The sequence below is a fragment of the Crinia signifera genome, chromosome 19 (genome assembly GCF_055691185.1).
Source record: "Crinia signifera chromosome 19, ASM5569118v1, whole genome shotgun sequence".
Taxonomy (NCBI): Eukaryota; Metazoa; Chordata; class Amphibia; order Anura; family Myobatrachidae; genus Crinia; species Crinia signifera.
The window spans coordinates 141,791,784-141,813,607 of record NC_139226.1 but is presented as its reverse complement, the minus strand read 5'-3'; the positions used below and the strand labels follow the sequence as shown (position 1 = coordinate 141,813,607).

General features: G+C 47.8%; 1 protein-coding gene across 1 annotated transcript in view; it reads left to right on the top strand.

The window, feature by feature from the left end:
* Positions 1-21,824, top strand: part of PDE9A (phosphodiesterase 9A) — a 70,188-nt gene that overhangs the window by 14,513 nt on the left and 33,851 nt on the right. The window contains exons 6-8 of the mRNA XM_083163553.1: positions 9,783-9,853; positions 10,432-10,516; positions 10,919-11,000. Coding sequence (XP_083019679.1) covers positions 9,783-9,853; positions 10,432-10,516; positions 10,919-11,000 — 238 coding nt within the window. The remainder of the gene's footprint in view (positions 1-9,782; positions 9,854-10,431; positions 10,517-10,918; positions 11,001-21,824) is intronic.

The following is a 21,824-nucleotide window of genomic DNA, read 5'->3' as shown; positions in this document are numbered from 1 at the left end:
ATGTATGTATGTATGTATGTATGTGTGTGTGTGTATGTATGTATATATGTGTGTGTGTGTGTGTATGTATGTATATATATATATATATATATATATATATATATATATATATATATAGCGGTGAAGGCGGCGGCACTCCCAGCAAGCAGAGAAATAGAAGATAAAGTCCGGTGCCTTCCACAGGTAGCAGCACCAATCAAGGCGCCTACCAAATATACAATGTAGTGGGGACGGCGGCACTCGGTTCAAATAAATAACACGGCAGGCGTATGTAACCAACGTTTCGTGGCCAGAGTTGCCACTTTATCAAGGTGCCAGTGAACAAATAAAAGATAAAATACACTTACTTGAGTAGCCCACTGAGACGTCCATGAGACACGGCGTCCAACCCCGCTGCGTCAAGGTGACGTCATCTGCTGCAAGCGGCGCAGTGTGTCACGGAGGAAACACGTGATCTACACACCAAAATATGATAGGAGAAAGAAAAACATGAATGAACATATTACACATATAGACAACACAGAAAGCATGAATGGCATATATCACAATAACGAACACAATGTATAGAATACAGTACACAAAATAGAGTTAACCAGGTGCATGAATGAAGCCTTATAAAAAGCACGCAAGACCGAGATTTTCATTAAGTCCGCGGGGAGCCAGTGTATCCAACAAGTAGATCCACCGGCTCTCCGCTTTCAGAAGTATCAAAGATCTGTCCCCTCCACGCGACAGTGGGGGAACATGATCTATGATGCGGTACCGCAGTGATGTCAGTGAATGTCTGGCTTCAATGAAATGTTTGCTCACCGGATGCTCACCATGTCCTGAATTAAGAGCGATTTTTATATTGGATCTATGTGCCGCAGCACGCTCCTTGAATGCCCTGTCGGTTTTGCCGACATAGTGTCGACCGCAGGGACAACTAAGGAGATAGATAACGTATTTAGAATGACAGCTGACACGATGCTTTATTTTGAATTTCTTCCCAGTGAAGGGGTTGTGGAAGAAATCGCCAGCAACATCGGAAACATCCAGGTTTGGGGGTACCTAGAAAAGTGGTTTCTTTTGGAGGAGGATAGGTAATATTGTTTTTGACTAAATAGTCACAGAGATTTCTACCTCTTTTGTATGAGCACATAATCGATTTGTCTCTTAACCCCTTCCCGACATTTGACGTACATTTACGTCATGGTCGGGAAGTACTTCCCGACACATGGCGTAAATGTACGTCATGGCATTTAACTGTCACCGCGTCTATAGACGCGGTGACAGTTTCAACATGTCTGCTGTCCCTGACAGCAGACATGTCCATGCATGCCCCGGGGGGGCTGCGATGCCGCCCCCCCGTCGGCGATCGCTGTGATTGGCTGTTCAGTGTGAACAGCCAATTACAGCGTTTTCCTGTGTCACCGGCGAATAACGTTCGCCGGTGACACGGGATCAGAGGTGATTGGTGCTGTAAAGTACAGCACCAATCACCGCGGGGTGTAAGGGTGACACTGGTGTCACCCCACCGCACTCCGCCCGCCCCCAAAGGCCGTGATTGGTTCGTCGGACCGACGGACCAATCACAGCCAAGGAGGGGGATTTAAACTAACGGTGACTGCACTGCAGACGCCATTCCGGTCTGGAATAGCGTGCAGTGCGGTCACCGTACCTCCCTGCCGCCATACTGACCAGAACCTTGCTCCATAGCTTGCTCCATACTTACCTGATCGCTGCTTCATCACTGCTTCCTGGATCCTGTTACTACTTGTGCCTTCCTGTGAAATTGTGCTGCTGCAGTGTACTAGCTAGATAGAGAGAGATAGATAGAGAGAGATAGATAGAGAGATAGAGAGAGATAGAGAGAGATAGAGAGAGATAGAGAGAGATAGAGAGAGAGATAGTGTCAGAGAGTGCTATATTTTGTGCTGCTGCAGTGTGATCTAGTTATAGATAGAGAGAGAGAGATAGAGAGAGAGAGATAGATAGAGAGGCCTAGTGACAGAGTGCTATATTTTGTGCTGCTGCAGTGTGATAGTTATAGAGAGATAGAGAGAGATAGAGAGAGATAGAGAGAGAGATAGTGTCAGAGAGTGCTATATTTTGTGCTGCTGCAGTGTGATATAGTTATAGATAGAGAGAGAGAGATAGAGAGAGAGAGATAGATAGAGAGGCCTAGTGACAGAGTGCTATATTTTGTGCTGCTGCAGTGTGATAGTTATAGAGAGATAGAGAGAGAGAGATAGAGAGAGATAGTGACAGATTGTGCTATATATTTTTGATATAACTGACTGCTGCCCCCTCCTTTTGTGCTGATCAGTATAAATTAACTGATCAGCAACTTTTTGGGGGCGCAGGTTTTTTTTTATATATAGATATACCTGTCAGTGCTGCTGCTGCAGTGTCATAGAGTGATAGATAGTGAGAGATAGAGAGATAGAGAGAGATAGTGACAGAGAGTGATAGAGAGTGCTAAATTTTTTGGCTGCTGCCCCCGCCTTTTGTGCTGATCACTATATCTGAGGTGATCAGCAACTTTTTTGGGGGTACAGAGGTTTTTTTTTTTTTATATATACCTGTCAGTTGCACCAAAGGTTGTGCACCTGCTGCACCTCACTGGTAATCAGTGTCGCATCACTGATCACCTTTTTTTTTTGTGTGTGTGCTGTGGGGTCTTTTTTTAATTTTTTTTTACACACACTGTGATTTTGTGGGTGTCCTGTGGCCGCTGTGCGCTGATCAGTGACGTACATCACTGATCATCTTTTTCGGCACAGGGTTGATCTATATATTTTTTTTTTTGATCAAATTCCTGTTGCCTTTGAGCGCTGTTCAGTGACAGACGTTACTGACCAACATCTGTGCTCAATTTTTGGCGCAGGACTTTTTTTTTTTTTTTTTTTAACCCCTTCAATTTTTTTTTTTTAACCCCTTCAATTTTTTTTTTTTTTTAACCCCTCCATTTTTTTTTTTGTATAAAGTATTTTTTTTTCCTGCACACTACATACACACTACAACCTACATACCCCCCGGGTTGAAATAAAGTTTGTACCCCCCCCTACACTATACACGTGTTGAAACATTTCACTACCTGTAACACAAAAATAAAAATGGCATCCCAAATGTCCTCCCAAATGTCCTCCCAGTCATCCAGGAGAATGTATTCAGCGGAGGAGGCATATGCCCTGCTTGCTTCTGACTCTGACACAGCCAGTGATGCAAGCGGGGAATTTGAAGGATTCGCCTTAAGCTCCTCTTCCTCCTCTGGTGATGAGGGACCCCCTCAAAGACGCCCCCGTAGATCAGCTGAGACCCCCCCCCCCAATAATTGATCTCGTATGGACCCCACCACCAGACAATTTTGAGCCCCAGGTTCCTGAGTTTTTGGCCATGCCAGGAATCCAATTTGATTCCACAGGTCTCAGAGAAATTGACTTTTTCAAATTATTTTTCTCTGATGATTTTATAAATTTAATGGTGGACCAAACTAATTTATATGCCCAGCAGTTTATTGCTCAAAACCCCACGTCATCATTTGCTAGGTGGACCCCTGTAGATGCAGTAGAGATGATGACGTTTTGGGGTCTGGTGTTTCATATGGGCATAGTAAAAAAGCCAGAAATTAGGCAATATTGGAGTACAGATGTTCTGTACAGTACTCCATTTTACCGTATGGCCATGCCCCGGACTCGATTTGAGACAATTCTTAAATTTATACATTACACCGATAATGCACAGTGCCCACCCAGAGATGATCCCACCTTTGACCGGCTATTCAAAGTCAGGCCGGTCATTGATCATTTCAGTGCCAAATTTGAAGAGGTGTACATCCCAGAAAAATTTATTTGTATCGACGAGTCCCTTATACATTTTAAAGGAAGGGTTAAATTCCGCCAGTACCTTCCCAGTAAGAGGGCAAGGTATGGCATAAAAATGTATAAACTGTGTGAAAGCACCTCAGGGTACACCCACAGGTTTAGGGTTTATGAAGGGAAGGATTCAAGAATTCAACCGCCAGAATGCCCCCCCTCCCTCGTAGGTGTTAGTGGGAAAATTGTCTGGGATTTAGTGCACCCCTTCCTGGATAAAGGTTATCACCTCTATGTGGATAACTTTTACACCAGCATCCCCCTGTTTAAGGCCCTTGGTTCAAGAGGTACAGCAGCTTGCGGTACTGTGCGCAAGAACCAAAGAGGCCTCCCAAAAACGCACATTGCCCAAGTAATGAGAAGGGGTGAAAGCAGGGGAATATGCACCGAAAATATGTTGTTGGTCAAATATAAGGACAAGAGGGATGTCCTTATACTGACAACAATTCACGGAGACAGTACCACCTCCGTCCCTGTACGAGGTACCAGTACCCACACCTCAAAACCTAATTGTATCCTGGATTACAATAGGTACATGGGCGGAGTGGATCTTTCAGATCAGGTACTGAAGCCGTACAGTGCCCTGCGGAAAACAAAAATCTGGTACAAGAAGGTGGCCGTGTATATCATCCAGATGGCACTGTATAACGCTTACGTGCTATTCCGTTCTACCGGCCAGAGGGGGACATTTATGCACTTTCAAGAGGAAGTCATAAAGGGCCTAATATTTGGGAACCAGCAGGCAGAGGGCCCCAGTACTTCTAGTACTGGCCCCCGTATTGTACCAGGGCAGCATTTTCCTGATGAAATCCCCTCCACTGGAAAAAAGGGCAGGACACAAAAAAGGTGCAAAGTTTGCTATAAAAAGGGAATAAGAAAGCAAACTATTTTCCAGTGTGACACTTGCCCCGACAAACCCGGCCTATGTATAAAGGAGTGTTTTAAAATATACCACACATCTATGGAATATTAGGTTCATAATTTCACCGTGCTTCGGGGGTCTTGCTAATGCCACATAGCACCCACCATTCATTCCACCAGAATCTGAGCCGCAAAATCCAAAAATCACTCCTTCCCTTCTGAGTCCTGCCATGCACCCAACTGGTATTTTTTGGTCACATGTGAGGCATTGCCGTACTCGGGAGAAATTGGGGCACAGATTTTGGGGTGCTCTGTCTCCTTCATTCCTTGTGAAAATGAAAAATTTTGAGCCAGAACTGCATTTTTGTGTAAAAAAATGTAATTTTTCATGTTCACTGCCCACTTGTATCAAAATTGGTGAAACCCCTGGGGGTTTGAAATGTACACTATACCCCTAGATGAATTCCCTGAGGGGTGTACTTTGCAAAATGGGGTCACTTGTGGGGGGGTTCCACTGTATTGGTGCTTTGGGGGTCTTGCTAATGCGACATAGCACCCACCATCATTCCACCAGAATTTGTGCTGCAAAATCCAAATATCACTCCTTCCCTTCTGAGTCCTGCCACTTTTTGGTCACACATGAGGCATTGCCGTACTCGGGAGAAATTGGGGCACAGATTTTGGGGTGCTTTGTCTCCTTCATTCCTTCTGAAAATGAAAAATTTTGAGCCAGAACTGCATTTTTGTGTAAAAAAATGTAATTTTTCATTTTCACTGCCCACTTGTATCAAAATTGGTGAAACCCCTGGGGGTTTGAAATGTACACTATACCCCTAGATGAATTCCCTGAGGGGTGTAGTTTGCAAAATGGGGTGACTTGTGGGGGGGTTCCACTGTATTGGTGCAACATAGCACCCACCATTCATTCCACCAGAATCTGTGCTGCAAAATCCAAAAATCACTCCTTCCCTTCTGAGTCCTGCCATGCACCCAACTGGTATTTTTTGGTCACATGTGAGGCATTGCCGTACTCGGGAGAAATTGGGGCACAGATTTTGGGGTGCTTTTTCTCCTTCATACCTTCTGAAAATGAAAAATTTTGAGCCAGAACTGCATTTTTGTGTAAAAAATGTAATTTTTCTTTTTCACTGCCCACTTGTATCAAAATTGGTGAAACCCCTGGGGGTTTTAAATGTACACTATACCCCTAGATGAATTCCCTGAGGGGTGTAGTTTGCAAAATGGGGTCACTTGTGGGGGGGTTCCACTGTATTGGTGCTTGGGGGGTCTTGCTAATGCGACATAGCACCCACCAAAATTCCACCAGAATCTGAGCTGCAAAATCCAAAAATCACTCCTTCCCTTTTGAGTCCTGCCATGCACCCAACTGGTATTTTTTGGTCACATGTGAGGCATTGCCGTACTCGGGAGAAATTGGGGCACAGATTTTGGGGTGCTTTTTCTCCTTCATACCTTCTGAAAATGAAAAATTTTGAGCCAGAACTGCATTTTTGTGTAAAAAATGTAATTTTTCATGTTCACTGCCCACTTGTATCAAAATTGGTGAAACCCCTGGGGGTTTGAAATGTACACTATACCCCTAGATGAATTCCCTGAGGGGTGTAGTTTGCAAAATGGGGTCACTTGTGGGGGGGTTCCACTGTATTGGTGCTTGGGGGGTCTTGCTAATGCAACATAGCACCCACCAAAATTCCACCAGAATCTGAGCTGCAAAATCCAAAAATCACTCCTTCCCTTCTGAGTCCTGCCATGCACCCAACTGGTATTTTTTGGTCACATGTGAGGCATTGCCGTACTCGGGAGAAATTGGGGCACAGATTTTGGGGTGCTTTTTCTCCTTCATACCTTCTGAAAATGAAAAATTTTGAGCCAGAACTGCATTTTTGTGTAAAAAAATGTAATTTTTCATTTTCACTGCCCACTTGTATCAAAATTGGTGAAACCCCTGGGGGTTTGAAATGTACACTATACCCCTAGATGAATTCCCTGAGGGGTGTACTTTGCAAAATGGGGTGACTTGTGGGGGGGTTCCACTGTATTGGTGCAACATAGCACCCACCATTCATTCCACCAAAATCTGTGCTGCAAAATCCAAAAATCACTCCTTCCGTTCTGAGTCCTGCCATGCACCCAACTGGTATTTTTTGGTCACATGTGAGGCATTGCCGTACTCGGGAGAAATTGGGGCACAGATTTTGGGGTGCTTTTTCTCCTTCATACCTTCTGAAAATGAAAAATTTTGAGCCAGAACTGCATTTTTGTGTAAAAAAATGTAATTTTTCATTTTCACTGCCCACTTCTATCAAAATTGGTGAAACCCCTGGGGGTTTGAAATGTACACTATACCCCTAGATGAATTCCCTGAGGGGTGTAGTTTTCAAAATGGGGTGACTTGTGGGGGGGTTCCACTGTATTGGTGCTTGGGGGGTCTTGCTAATGCGACATAGCACCCACCAAAATTCCACCAGAATCTGAGCTGCAAAATCCAAAAATCACTCCTTCCCTTCTGAGTCCTGCCATGCACCCAACTGGTATTTTTTGGTCACATGTGAGGCATTGCCGTACTCGGGAGAAATTGGGGCACAGATTTTGGGGTGCTTTGTCTCCTTCATACCTTCTGAAAATGACAAATTTGGAGCCAGAACTGCATTTTTGTGTAAAAAAAATAATTTTTCATTTTCACTGCCCAGTTGTACCACAATTGGTGAAACCCCTGGGGGTTTGAAATGTACACTATACCCCTAGATGAATTCCCTGAGGGGTGTAGTTTGCAAAATGGGGTCACTTGTGGGGGGGTTCCTAACTTTTAGCATCTTATGGTGCCTTGAAACCTACATGGTGCCTAAAAAATAATCTCATAAAAAGGAGGCTCCAAAATCAAGTAGGTGCTCCCTCTATTATGAAGCCTGTGGTTTGGTCACCGTGCACACTAGGGCCACATATAGGATATTTATGAAAACAAAAGAATTGGGGGAATCAATTTTTAGTCACATTTCTCTAGTAAAATGTACTGTGTTCCTTATAAAAATGTATTAAAATTGCAAATCTGCAAAAAAAAAGAAATTTTGAAATTTCACCTACACTTTGTTTTAATTCCTGTGAAACACCTAAAGGGTTAACAAACTTCCAAAATGCTGTTTTGAATACTGTGAGGGGTGCAGTTTTTGAAATGGCATCATTTATGGGGGTGTCTCACATACAAGTCCCTCAAAGTCACATCAGAACTGAACTGGTCCCTAAAAAAATCAGTGTTTGAAATTTTCTTGAAAATTTGAGAATTTGCTATTCATATTGTAAGCCTCCTAGTGTCCCAAAAAATTAAAAGGAAGTTGAAATAATGATGTCAACATAAAGTAGACATATGGTCTATGTTAGTTATTCACTATTTTGAGTGGTAAGATTATTTGTCTCACAAGCAGAAAATTTAACATTTTGCAAATCGCTAAATTTTCCATTTTTTCACGACATTTTGGTATTTTTCACAAAAAAACACAGACTGTATCGACCCAAATTTACCACTAATTTGAAGTACAATGTGTCACGAAAAAACAATCTCAAAACCACTGGGATAAGTAAAAGCAAAAAAAAGTTATCCCCACTTAAGTGAGACATGTCAGATTTGAAAAAAAGGGCTCTGTCAGGAACGCAAAAACTGGCTCTGTCAGGAAGGGGTTAAGCCAGGAAGGGCAGGGTCACTGGTGATAAGTGGCCAATATTTATTTGAGATAGACTTTATCTCTTTACTTTTGTTGTGGAAGGAATTCACCCATATCAACTTGTTATCAACTCTCTTATTGTTGGGTGTGATGGAAAGGGCTTGTTCACGGGTTAATGCGAAGACCTTGTTTTTGGCCTGTATAAGGTCTGAATGGGCATAGCCTCGCTGCAAAAATTTGTGGACCATGGTATTGAGGGACCTGTCAAGCTCAGCAGGTCCCTCAATACCATGGTCCACAAATTTTACATGATACCTGGCGATTTCTTCCACCACCCCTTCACTGGGAAGAAATTCAAAATAAAGCATCGTGTCAGCTGTCATTCTAAATACGTTATCTATCTCCTTAGTTGTCCCTGCGGTCGACACTATGTCGGCAAAACCGACAGGGCATTCAAGGAGCGTGCTGAGGCACATAGATCCAATATAAAAATCGCTCTTAATTCCGGACATGGTGAGCATCTGGTGAGCAAACATTTCATTGAAGCCAGGCATTCACTGACATCACTGCGGTACCGCATCATAGATCATGTTCCCCCACTGTCGCGTGGAGGGGACAGATCTTTGATACTTCTGAAAGCGGAGAGCCGGTGGATCTACTTGTTGGATACACTGGCTCCCCGCGGACTTAATGAAAATCTCGGTCTTGCGTGCTTTTTATAAGGCTTCATTCATGCACCTGGTTAACTCTATTTTGTGTACTGTATTCTATACATTGTGTTCGTTATTGTGATATATGCCATTCATGCTTTCTGTGTTGTCTATATGTGTAATATGTTCATTCATGTTTTTCTTTCTCCTATCATATTTTGGTGTGTAGATCACGTGTTTCCTCCGTGACACACTGCGCCGCTTGCAGCAGATGATGTCACCTTGACGCAGCGGGGTTGGACGCCGTGTCTCATGGACGTCTCAGTGGGCTACTCAAGTAAGTGTATTTTATCTTTTATTTGTTCACTGGCACCTTGATAAAGTGGCAACTCTGGCCACGAAACGTTGGTTACATACGCCTGCCGTGTTATTTATTTGAACCGAGTGCCGCCGCCCCCACTACATTGTGTGTGTGTGTGTGTGTGTGTATATATATATATATATATAATATATGAGAAAAGGGAAACACCATATATATATATATTGTGCTAGATAAATGACCGCTAGGAGCTTATTGCTAGTAACTTGTCCGCCGGCTTCATATATTGCCCTTCCCCAATGACTTTATGCATTCTCCAATGTGGTGCTGCCCGTGGCTACAGGTGGGTCCTGGTATATGTATATATCTCCGTGACCTTGTCCTGTGTGACAGTAACCGTGTTTCGTCCTCTCACCAGGGCGTTCAGGATAAGTGACCTGAAGAGAGAGATCAGTGAGCGTTTCGCAGCATTAGAGCGCAGAATGGAAGGTGAGAGAGGCAGAGATCTTACATAATGGTGACTCCTGTATAAGGGATATCTACAATGAGATGTGCTGGCCTGTAAGGGAGAAATCATCTCACCAGCTCCCCCTTCCCCTGGATCCGCCACTGTTATTTGGCTGGGTAACGATGGGAATTAAGGAAATGCCAGCTACAGCTCATGTGTGCCAGCATGGCGTGGCGGGCGGTTAGGAGTACATACTTATGGCCATCTTGTGTCCTGTGCTCTTATTGGATTTCACACAATGACTATAAAACATGATGGCTCAGATTGTTACTAAATTTGTATATTTATAATTTTAATAAAATTGTGAGTGTAATGGGCGTGTCAGTGACAGCGGCCGCCTACTCAGACGCACAGCCACTTCCATAGACGTAATGTCAGATGGAGACCCTGCACCTGATGTTGTGCGCTGATGGTGGTGAGTCTGGAGCAATGGTGTGGTAACGGCAGGCGTCTCAGGGCTTGTACACTCTGGCGCATGCTAGTGCAAAACAGACATTGGTGCAGATGCAGCAGCGCTAGCACTGAATGAGGCCCACAGCCTCCTGTGTTCTACCTCTAGTTGAAGGTCGGAAAGTTCTAGACGTGGACAAGTGTAAGGCGGACCTTAAGAAGCTCCGAGACGAGATGGAGAAGAGAAGTAACAGGTCAGTGGAAATGCTGCATTCATGACATCCAAGAAATAAAGGGGACCCTTAATGTCTCCCCAGTAGAAGAACATTGCCATCTTGTGGGGTCTTAAATGATAAAATATGACCAGCAGAGCCTCCCACCCAATTCTTGGTTCTCCTTTGACCCCTTGGTGCTCATGTAACGGTGAGTGTAAGTGTAACCCCAGCGTTTGGTTCTGTAGTGGGAGATGAGGCCGCCCTGTGTGACCACCTCTGTGCAGATGATGTCACAGATAGCTGGCCAATCGCAAACACAGATTACTGTTTATGTGGCACCAGAGCAGAAATTCAGAATCATTAATGACGAGCTGCTCAGAGATTATGTGACGGACAGGTGTCACTCAATCAGCTGCATCATAGTTATCAATATCCCAACAGATTGAACTGTCCGTGTAAATATTTCCTCCTGGAGGACAACATCCAGCTGAAAGCACCAAGAGATGTCCCCAGTTACCCCAAGGTAAAGTCTTATTCATCAATACAACCGGCTCCGTCCTCATTACTAATCTGTATGGGTCGACCACTGAAAGTCAACATGCATGAAGGTCGACATGACTGAAGGTCGACATGGATTTAGGTGGGCAGGGTTATTAGGTCGACACAAGCATTAGGTCAACACGGGAAAGTTGATGGTGAAAAGGTCAACATGGGTTTTTCCCACCATTTTGGAGCAGACAGGCGGGATCTCATGCTCTCCACACCAGCAGCAGGTACCCTAGTGTACACATTTATTTTTATATTTAATACTTTGTGTATATACTTGTTTTTCCATTAGCGCCGGGACTCTTGATGCTCTACCATCTACTAGGGCGTGCAGGGAGAATAAAATAGTGCGCCGAGCGTAGCGAGGCACCGTGCCCGAAGCATGGCGAGCACAGCGAGGGGATGCAGTGCTACGTTCTGATGGCAATGCCGATTGTGTTGACATTCGGGTCAAAAAAGTGAAAACCCCCATGTAAACCTTTTGAATGTCGACCTAATGCTTGTGTCGGCCTAATGACCCTGTCGACCTTCAGTCGTCATCCTTCATGCATGTCGACCATGACCTAATGCTTGTCTATCCAATGATCCATACCCAGCCAATCTGTAACCTGATGACATACTCGGCCTCCCGGTTAACCTTTTGGTGTTGGTGTTGACTTAAAACACTATAGACCTATCACCCAGATACCTATTACAATGGGGAGGTGAGAGAGACTGCAACGGAACACATTGTAGCTGTTACTGCTGTCAGTGTGTGCGACTGTGCGTGTAGCTGTTACTGCTGTCAGTGTGTGCGACTGTGCGTGTAGCTGTTACTGCTGTCAGTGTGTGCGACTGTGCGTGTAGCTGTTACTGCTGTCCGTGTGTGTTACTGTGCGTGTAGCTGTTACTGCTGTCAGTGTGTGCGACTGTGCGTGTAGCTGTTACTGCTGTCCGTGTGTGTTACTGTGCGTGTAGCTGTTACTGCTGTCAGTGTGTGCGACTGTGCGTGTAGCTGTTACTGCTGTCCGTGTGTGTGACTGTGCGTGTAGCTGTTACTGCTGTCAGTGTGTGCGACTGTGCGTGTAGCTGTTACTGCTGTCAGCGTGTGTGACTGTGCGTGTAGCTGTTACTGCTGTCAGTGTGTGCGACTGTGCGTGTAGCGGTTACTGCTGTCAGTGTGTGTGATTGTCAGTGTAGCTGTTACTGCTGTTCGTGTGTGTGACTGTGCGTGTAGCTGTTACTGCTGTCCGTGTGTGTGACTGTGCGTGTAGCGGTTACTGCTGTCAGTGTGTGTGATTGTCAGTGTAGCTGTTACTGCTGTTCGTGTGTGTGACTGTGCGTGTAGCTGTTACTGCTGTCCGTGTGTGTGACTGTGCGTGTAGCTGTTACTGCTGTCCGTGTGTGTGTGATTTCTGCGTGTAGCTGTTACTGCTGTCAGTGTGTGCGACTGTGCGTGTAGCTGTTACTGCTGTCAGTGTGTGCGACTGTGCGTGTAGCTGTAACTGCTGTCAGTGTGTGTGACTGTGCGTGTAGCTGTTACTGCTGTCAGTGTGTGTGACTGTGCGTGTAGCTGTTACTGCTGTCAGTGTGTGTGACTGTGCGTGTAGCTGTTACTGCTGTCAGTGTGTGTTACTGTGCGTGTAGCTGTTACTGCTGTCAGTGTGTGTGACTGTGCGTGTAGCTGTTACTGCTGTCAGTGTGTGCGACTGTGCGTGTAGCTGTTACTGCTGTCCGTGTGTGTGACTGTGCGTGTAGCTGTTACTGCTGTCAGTGTGTGTGATTGTGCGTGTAGCTGTTACTGCTGTCAGTATGTGTGACTGTGCGTGTAGCTGTTACTGCTGTCCGTGTGTGTGATTTCTGCGTGTAGCTGTTACTGCTGTCAGTGTGTGCGACTGTGCGTGTAGCTGTTACTGCTGTCCGTGTGTGTGACTGTGCGTGTAGCTGTTACTGCTGTCAGTCTGTGTGACTGTGCGTGTAGCTGTTATTGCTGTCAGTGTGTGCGACTGTGCGTGTAGCTGTTACTGCTGTCAGTGTGTGTGACTGTGCGTGTAGCTGTTACTGCTGTCAGTGTGTGTGACTGTGCGTGTAGCTGTTACTGCTGTCAGTGTGTGTTACTGTGCGTGTAGCTGTTACTGCTGTCCATGTGTGACTGTGCGTGTAGCTGTTACTGCTGTCCGTGTGTGTGATTGTGCGTGTAGCTGTTACTGCTGTCCGTGTGTGACTGTGCGTGTAGCTGTTACTGCTGTCCGTGTGTGACTGTGCGTGTAGCTGTTACTGCTGTCCGTGTGTGTGACTGTGCGTGTAGCTGTTACTGCTGCCAGTGTGTGTGACTGTGCGTGTAGCTGTTACTGCTGTCAGTGTGTGACTGTGCGTGTAGCTGTTACTGCTGTCCGTGTGTGTGACTGTGCGTGTAGCTGTTACTGCTGCCAGTGTGTGTGACTGTGCGTGTAGCTGTTACTGCTGTCAGTGTGTGTGATTGTGCGTGTAGCTGTTACTGCTGTCCGTGTGTGACTGTGCGTGTAGCTGTTACTGCTGTCAGTGTGTGTTACTGTGCGTGTAGCTGTTACTGCTGTCCATGTGTGACTGTGCGTGTAGCTGTTACTGCTGTCCGTGTGTGCGACTGTACGTGCAGCTGTTACTGCTGTCAGTGTGTGTGTGACTGTGCATGTAGCTGTTACTGCTGTCCGTGTGTGACTGTGCGTGTAGCTGTTACTGCTGTCCGTGTGTGACTGTGCGTGTAGCTGTTACTGCTGTCCGTGTGTGTGACTGTGCGTGTAGCTGTTACTGCTGTCCGTGTGTGTGACTGTGCGTGTAGCTGTTACTGCTGTCAGTGTGTGTTACTGTGCGTGTAGCTGTTACTGCTGTCCGTGTGTGACTGTGCGTGTAGCTGTTACTGCTGTCCGTGTTTGTGACTGTGCGTGTAGCTGTTACTGCTGCCAGTGTGTGTGACTGTGCGTGTAGCTGTTACTGCTGTCAGTGTGTGTTACTGTGCGTGTAGCTGTTACTGCTGTCCATGTGTGACTGTGCGTGTAGCTGTTACTGCTGTCCGTGTGTGTGATTGTGCGTGTAGCTGTTACTGCTGTCCGTGTGTGTGATTGTGCGTGTAGCTGTTACTGCTGTCCGTGTGTGACTGTGCGTGTAGCTGTTACTGCTGTCCGTGTGTGACTGTGCGTGTAGCTGTTACTGCTGTCCGTGTGTGTGACTGTGCGTGTAGCTGTTACTGCTGCCAGTGTGTGTGACTGTGCGTGTAGCTGTTACTGCTGTCAGTGTGTGACTGTGCGTGTAGCTGTTACTGCTGTCCGTGTGTGTGACTGTGCGTGTAGCTGTTACTGCTGCCAGTGTGTGTGACTGTGCGTGTAGCTGTTACTGCTGTCAGTGTGTGTGATTGTGCGTGTAGCTGTTACTGCTGTCCGTGTGTGACTGTGCGTGTAGCTGTTACTGCTGTCAGTGTGTGTTACTGTGCGTGTAGCTGTTACTGCTGTCCATGTGTGACTGTGCGTGTAGCTGTTACTGCTGTCCGTGTGTGTGACTGTACGTGCAGCTGTTACTGCTGTCAGTGTGTGTGACTGTGCATGTAGCTGTTACTGCTGTCCGTGTGTGACTGTGCGTGTAGCTGTTACTGCTGTCCGTGTTTGTGACTGTGCGTGTAGCTGTTACTGCTGCCAGTGTGTGCGACTGTGCGTGTAGCTGTTACTGCTGTCAGTGTGTGCGACTGTACGTGTAGCTGTTACTGCTGTCAGTGTGTGCGACTGTGCGTGTAGCTGTTACTGCTGTCCGTGTGTGACTGTGCGTGTAGCTGTTACTGCTGTCCGTGTGTGTAACTGTGCGTGTAGCTGTTACTGCTGCCAGTGTGTGTGACTGTGCGTGTAGCTGTTACTGCTGTCAGTGTGTGTTACTGTGCGTGTAGCTGTTACTGCTGTCCATGTGTGACTGTGCGTGTAGCTGTTACTGCTGTCCGTGTGTGTGATTGTGCGTGTAGCTGTTACTGCTGTCCGTGTGTGTGATTGTGCGTGTAGCTGTTACTGCTGTCCGTGTGTGTGATTGTGCGTGTAGCTGTTACTGCTGTCCGTGTGTGACTGTGCGTGTAGCTGTTACTGCTGTCCGTGTGTGACTGTGCGTGTAGCTGTTACTGCTGTCCGTGTGTGTGACTGTGCGTGTAGCTGTTACTGCTGCCAGTGTGTGTGACTGTGCGTGTAGCTGTTACTGCTGTCAGTGTGTGACTGTGCGTGTAGCTGTTACTGCTGTCCGTGTGTGTGACTGTGCGTGTAGCTGTTACTGCTGCCAGTGTGTGTGACTGTGCGTGTAGCTGTTACTGCTGTCAGTGTGTGTGATTGTGCGTGTAGCTGTTACTGCTGTCCGTGTGTGACTGTGCGTGTAGCTGTTACAGCTGTCAGTGTGTGTTACTGTGCGTGTAGCTGTTACTGCTGTCCATGTGTGACTGTGCGTGTAGCTGTTACTGCTGTCCGTGTGTGCGACTGTACGTGCAGCTGTTACTGCTGTCAGTGTGTGTGACTGTGCATGTAGCTGTTACTGCTGTCCGTGTGTGACTGTGCGTGTAGCTGTTACTGCTGTCCGTGTGTGTGACTGTGCGTGTAGCTGTTACTGCTGTCAGTGTGTGTTACTGTGCGTGTAGCTGTTACTGCTGTCCGTGTGTGACTGTGCGTGTAGCTGTTACTGCTGTCCGTGTGTGTGATTGTGCGTGTAGCTGTTACTGCTGTCAGTGTGTGTGACTGTGCGTGTAGCTGTTACTGCTGTCCGTGTGTGTGTAGCTGTTACTGCTGTCAGTGTGTGCGACTGTGCGTGTAGCTGTAACTGCTGCAAGTGTGTGTGACTGTGCGTGTAGCTGTTACTGCTGTCAGTGTGTGTGACTGTGCGTGTAGCTGTTACTGCTGTCCGTGTGTGTTACTGTGCGTGTAGCTGTTACTGCTGTCAGTGTGTGTGACTGCGTGTAGCTGTTACTGCTGCAAGTGTGTGTGACTGTGCGTGTAGCTGTTACTGCTGTCCGTGTGTGTGATTGTGCGTGTAGCTGTTACTGCTGTCCGTGTGTGACTGTGCGTGTAGCTGTTACTGCTGTCCGTGTGTGTGACTGTGCGTGTAGCTGTTACTGCTGCCAGTGTGTGTGACTGTGCGTGTAGCTGTTACTGCTGTCCGTGTGTGTGACTGTGCGTGTAGCTGTTACTGCTGCCAGTGTGTGTGACTATGCGTGTAGCTGTTACTGCTGCCAGTGTGTGTGACTGTGCGTGTAGCTGTAACTGCTGTCAGTGTGTGTGACTGTGCGTGTAGCTGTAACTGCTGTCAGTGTGTGCGACTGTGCGTGTAGCTGTTACAGCTGTCTGTATGTGCGACTGTGCGTGTAGCTGTTACTGCTGTCCGTGTGTGTGACTGTGCGTGTAGCTGTTACTGCTGTCCGTGTGTGTGATTGTGCGTGTAGCTGTTACTGCTGTCAGTGTGTGTGACTGTGCGTGTAGCTGTTACTGCTGTCCGTGTGTGTGTAGCTGTTACTGCTGTCAGTGTGTGCGACTGTGCGTGTAGCTGTAACTGCTGTCAGTGTGTGTGACTGTGCGTGTAGCTGTTACTGCTGTCAGTGTGTGTGACTGTGTGTGTAGCTGTTACTGCTGTCAGTGTGTGTGACTGTGCGTGTAGCTGTTACCGCTGTCCGTGTGTGTGACTGTGCGTGTAGCTGTTACTGCTGTCCGTGTGTGTTACTGTGCGTGTAGCTGTTACTGCTGTCAGTGTGTGTGACTGTGCGTGTAGCTGTTACTGCTGTCCATGTGTGACTGTGCGTGTAGCTGTTACTGCTGTCCGTGTGTGTGACTGTGCGTGTAGCTGTTACTGCTGTCCGTGTGTGCGACTGTGCGTGTAGCTGTTACTGCTGTCAGTGTGTGTGACTGTGCGTGTAGGTGTTAATGCTGACAGTGTGTGTTACTGTCCGTGTGTGTGACTGTGCCTGTAGCTGTTACTGCTGTCAGTGTGTTACTGTGCGTGTAGCTGTTACTGCTGTCAGTGTGTGTTACTGTGCGTGTAGCTGTTACTGCTGTCCGTGTGTGTGACTGTGCGTGTAGCTGTTACTGCTGTCCGTGTGTGTGACTGTGCGTGTAGCTGTTACTGCTGTCCATGTGTGACTGTGCGTGTAGCTGTTACAGCTGTCAGTGTGTGTTACTGTGCGTGTAGCTGTTACTGCTGTCCATGTGTGACTGTGCGTGTAGCTGTTACTGCTGTCCGTGTGTGCGACTGTACGTGCAGCTGTTACTGCTGTCAGTGTGTGTGACTGTGCATGTAGCTGTTACTGCTGTCCGTGTGTGACTGTGCGTGTAGCTGTTACTGCTGTCCGTGTGTGTGACTGTGCGTGTAGCTGTTACTGCTGTCAGTGTGTGTTACTGTGCGTGTAGCTGTTACTGCTGTCCGTGTGTGACTGTGCGTGTAGCTGTTACTGCTGTCCGTGTGTGTGATTGTGCGTGTAGCTGTTACTGCTGTCAGTGTGTGTGACTGTGCGTGTAGCTGTTACTGCTGTCCGTGTGTGTGTAGCTGTTACTGCTGTCAGTGTGTGCGACTGTGCGTGTAGCTGTAACTGCTGCAAGTGTGTGTGACTGTGCGTGTAGCTGTTACTGCTGTCAGTGTGTGTGACTGTGCGTGTAGCTGTTACTGCTGTCCGTGTGTGTTACTGTGCGTGTAGCTGTTACTGCTGTCAGTGTGTGTGACTGCGTGTAGCTGTTACTGCTGCAAGTGTGTGTGACTGTGCGTGTAGCTGTTACTGCTGTCCGTGTGTGTGATTGTGCGTGTAGCTGTTACTGCTGTCCGTGTGTGACTGTGCGTGTAGCTGTTACTGCTGTCCGTGTGTGTGACTGTGCGTGTAGCTGTTACTGCTGCCAGTGTGTGTGACTGTGCGTGTAGCTGTTACTGCTGTCCGTGTGTGTGACTGTGCGTGTAGCTGTTACTGCTGCCAGTGTGTGTGACTATGCGTGTAGCTGTTACTGCTGCCAGTGTGTGTGACTGTGCGTGTAGCTGTAACTGCTGTCAGTGTGTGTGACTGTGCGTGTAGCTGTAACTGCTGTCAGTGTGTGCGACTGTGCGTGTAGCTGTTACAGCTGTCTGTATGTGCGACTGTGCGTGTAGCTGTTACTGCTGTCCGTGTGTGTGACTGTGCGTGTAGCTGTTACTGCTGTCCGTGTGTGTGATTGTGCGTGTAGCTGTTACTGCTGTCAGTGTGTGTGACTGTGCGTGTAGCTGTTACTGCTGTCCGTGTGTGTGTAGCTGTTACTGCTGTCAGTGTGTGCGACTGTGCGTGTAGCTGTAACTGCTGTCAGTGTGTGTGACTGTGCGTGTAGCTGTTACTGCTGTCAGTGTGTGTGACTGTGTGTGTAGCTGTTACTGCTGTCAGTGTGTGTGACTGTGCGTGTAGCTGTTACCGCTGTCCGTGTGTGTGACTGTGCGTGTAGCTGTTACTGCTGTCCGTGTGTGTTACTGTGCGTGTAGCTGTTACTGCTGTCAGTGTGTGTGACTGTGCGTGTAGCTGTTACTGCTGTCCATGTGTGACTGTGCGTGTAGCTGTTACTGCTGTCCGTGTGTGTGACTGTGCGTGTAGCTGTTACTGCTGTCCGTGTGTGCGACTGTGCGTGTAGCTGTTACTGCTGTCAGTGTGTGTGACTGTGCGTGTAGGTGTTAATGCTGACAGTGTGTGTTACTGTCCGTGTGTGTGACTGTGCCTGTAGCTGTTACTGCTGTCAGTGTGTTACTGTGCGTGTAGCTGTTACTGCTGTCAGTGTGTGTTACTGTGCGTGTAGCTGTTACTGCTGTCCGTGTGTGTGACTGTGCGTGTAGCTGTTACTGCTGTCCGTGTGTGTGACTGTGCGTGTAGCTGTTACTGCTGTCCATGTGTGACTGTGCGTGTAGCTGTTACTGCTGTCAGTGTGTGTGACTGTACATGTAGCTGTTACTGCTGTCCGTGTGTGCGACTGTGCGTGTAGCTGTTACTGCTGTCAGTGTGTGCGACTGTGCGTGTAGCTGTTACTGCTGTCCGTGTGTGTTACTGTGCGTGTAGCTGTTACTGCTGTCAGTGTGTGCGACTGTGCGTGTAGCTGTTACTGCTGTCAGTGTGTGTGACTGTGCGTGTAGCTGTTACTGCTGTCCATGTGTGACTGTGCGTGTAGCTGTTACTGCTGTCCGTGTGTGTGACTGTGCATGTAGCTGTTACTGCTGTCCGTGTGTGTGATTGTGCATGTAGCTGTTACTGCTGTCCGTGTGTGCGACTGTGCGTGTAGCTGTTACTGCTGTCAGTGTGTGCGACTGTGCGTGTAGCTGTTACTGCTGTCCGTGTGTGTTACTGTGCGTGTAGCTGTAACTGCTGTCAGTGTGTGTGACTGTGCGTGTAGCTGTAACTGCTGTCAGTGTGTGTGACTGTGCGTGTAGTTGTAACTGCTGTCAGTGTGTGCGACTGTGCGTGTAGCTGTTACAGCTGTCCGTATGTGCGACTGTGCGTGTAGCTGTTACTGCTGTCCGTGTGTGTGACTGTGCGTGTAGCTGTTACTGCTGTCAGTGTGTGTGACTGTGCGTGTAGCTCTTACTGCTGTCCGTGTGTGTGGCTGTTACTGCTGTCAGTGTGTGCGACTGTGCGTGTTGCTGTAACTGCTGTCAGTGTGTGTGCCTGTGCGTGTAGCTGTTACTGCTGTCAGTGTGTGTGACTGTGCGTGTAGCTGTTACTGCTGTCCGTGTGTGTGGCTGTTACTGCTGTCAGTGTGTGCGACTGTGCGTGTTGCTGTAACTGCTGTCAGTGTGTGTGACTGTGCGTGTAGCTGTTACTGCTGTCCGTGTGTGTGACTGTGCATGTAGCTGTTACTACTGTCCGTGTGTGTGATTGTGCATGTAGCTGTTACTGCTGTCCGTGTGTGTGACTGTACGTGTAGCTGTTACTGCTGTCAGTGTGTGCGACTGTGAGTGTAGCTGTTACTGCTGTCAGTGTGCGACTGTGCGTGTAGCTGTTACTGCTGTCAGTGTGTGTGACTGTGTGTGTGTAGCTGTTACTGCTGTCCGTGTGTGCGACTGTGCGTGTAGCTGTTACTGCTGTCCGTGTGTGTGTGTGTGTAGCTGTTACTGCTGTCCGTGTGTGTGTGTGTAGCTGTTACTGCTGTCCGTGTGTGTGACTGTGAGTGTAGCTGTTACTGCTGTCAGTGTGTGCCACTGTGCGTGTAGCTGTTACTGCTGTCCGTGTGTGTGACTGTGCGTGTAGCTGTTACTGCTGTCCGTGTGTGTGATTGTGCGTGTAGCTGTTACTGCTGTCAGTGTGTGCGACTGTGCGTGTAGCTGTTACTGCTGTCAGTGTGTGCGACTGTGCGTGTAGCTGTTACTGCTGTCAGTGTGTGACTGTACGTGTAGCTGTTACTGCTGTCAGTGTGTGCGACTGTGAGTGTAGCTGTTACTGCTGTCAGTGTGCGACTGTGCGTGTAGCTGTTACTGCTGTCAGTGTGTGTGTAGCTGTTACTGCTGTCCGTGTGTGCGACTGTGCGTGTAGCTGTTACTGCTGTCCGTGTGTGTGTGTGTAGCTGTTACTGCTGTCCGTGTGTGTGACTGTGTGTGTAGCTGTTACTGCTGTCTGTGTGTGTGTGACTATACGTGTAGCTGTTACTGCTGTCCGTGTGTGTGACTGTGCGTGTAGCTGTTACTGCTGTCCGTGTGTGTTACTGTGCGTGTAGCTGTTACTGCTGTCCGTGTGTGTGTAGCTGTTACTGCTGTCCGTGTGTGTGACTGTATGTGTAGCTGTTACTGCTGTCCGTGTGTGTGACTGTACGTGTAGCTGTTACTGCTGTCCGTGTGTGTGTAGCTGTTACTGCTGTCCGTGTGTGTGTGACTCTATGTGTAGCTGTTACTGCTGTCTGTGTGTGTGACTGTACGTGTAGCTGTTACTGCTGTCAGTGTGTGCGACTGTGAGTGTAGCTGTTACTGCTGTCAGTGTGCGACTGTGCGTGTAGCTGTTACTGCTGTCAGTCTGTGTGTAGCTGTTACTGCTGTCCGTGTGTGCGACTGTGCGTGTAGCTGTTACTGCTGTCCGTGTGTGTGTGTGTAGCTGTTACTGCTGTCCGTGTGTGTGACTGTGTGTGTAGCTGTTACTGCTGTCTGTGTGTGTGTGACTATACGTGTAGCTGTTACTGCTGTCCGTGTGTGTGACTGTGCGTGTAGCTGTTACTGCTGTCCGTGTGTGTTACTGTGCGTGTAGCTGTTACTGCTGTCCGTGTGTGTGTAGCTGTTACTGCTGTCCGTGTGTGTGACTGTATGTGTAGCTGTTACTGCTGTCCGTGTGTGTGACTGTACGTGTAGCTGTTACTGCTGTCCGTGTGTGTGACTGTGTGTGTAGCTGTTACTGCTGTCCGTGTGTGTGTGACTCTATGTGTAGCTGTTACTGCTGTCCGTGTGTGTGACTGTACGTGTAGCTGTTACTGCTGTCCGTGTGTGTGACTGTGCGTGTAGCTGTTACTGCTGTCCGTGTGTGTTACTGTGCGTGTAGCTGTTACTGCTGTCCGTGTGTGTGTAGCTGTTACTGCTGTCCGTGTGTGTGACTGTACGTGTAGCTGTTACTGCTGTCCGTGTGTGTGACTGTGTGTGTAGCTGTTACTGCTGTCCGTGTGTGTGACTGTGCGTGTAGCTGTTACTGCTGTCCGTGTGTGTGACTGTACGTGTAGCTGTTACTGCTGTCCGTGTGTGTGACTGTGCGTGTAGCTGTTACTGCTGTCCCTGTGTGTGTGACTATACGTGTAGCTGTTACTGTTGTCCGTGTGTGTGACTGTGCGTGTAGCTGTTACTGCTGTCCGTGTGTGTGTGACTATACGTG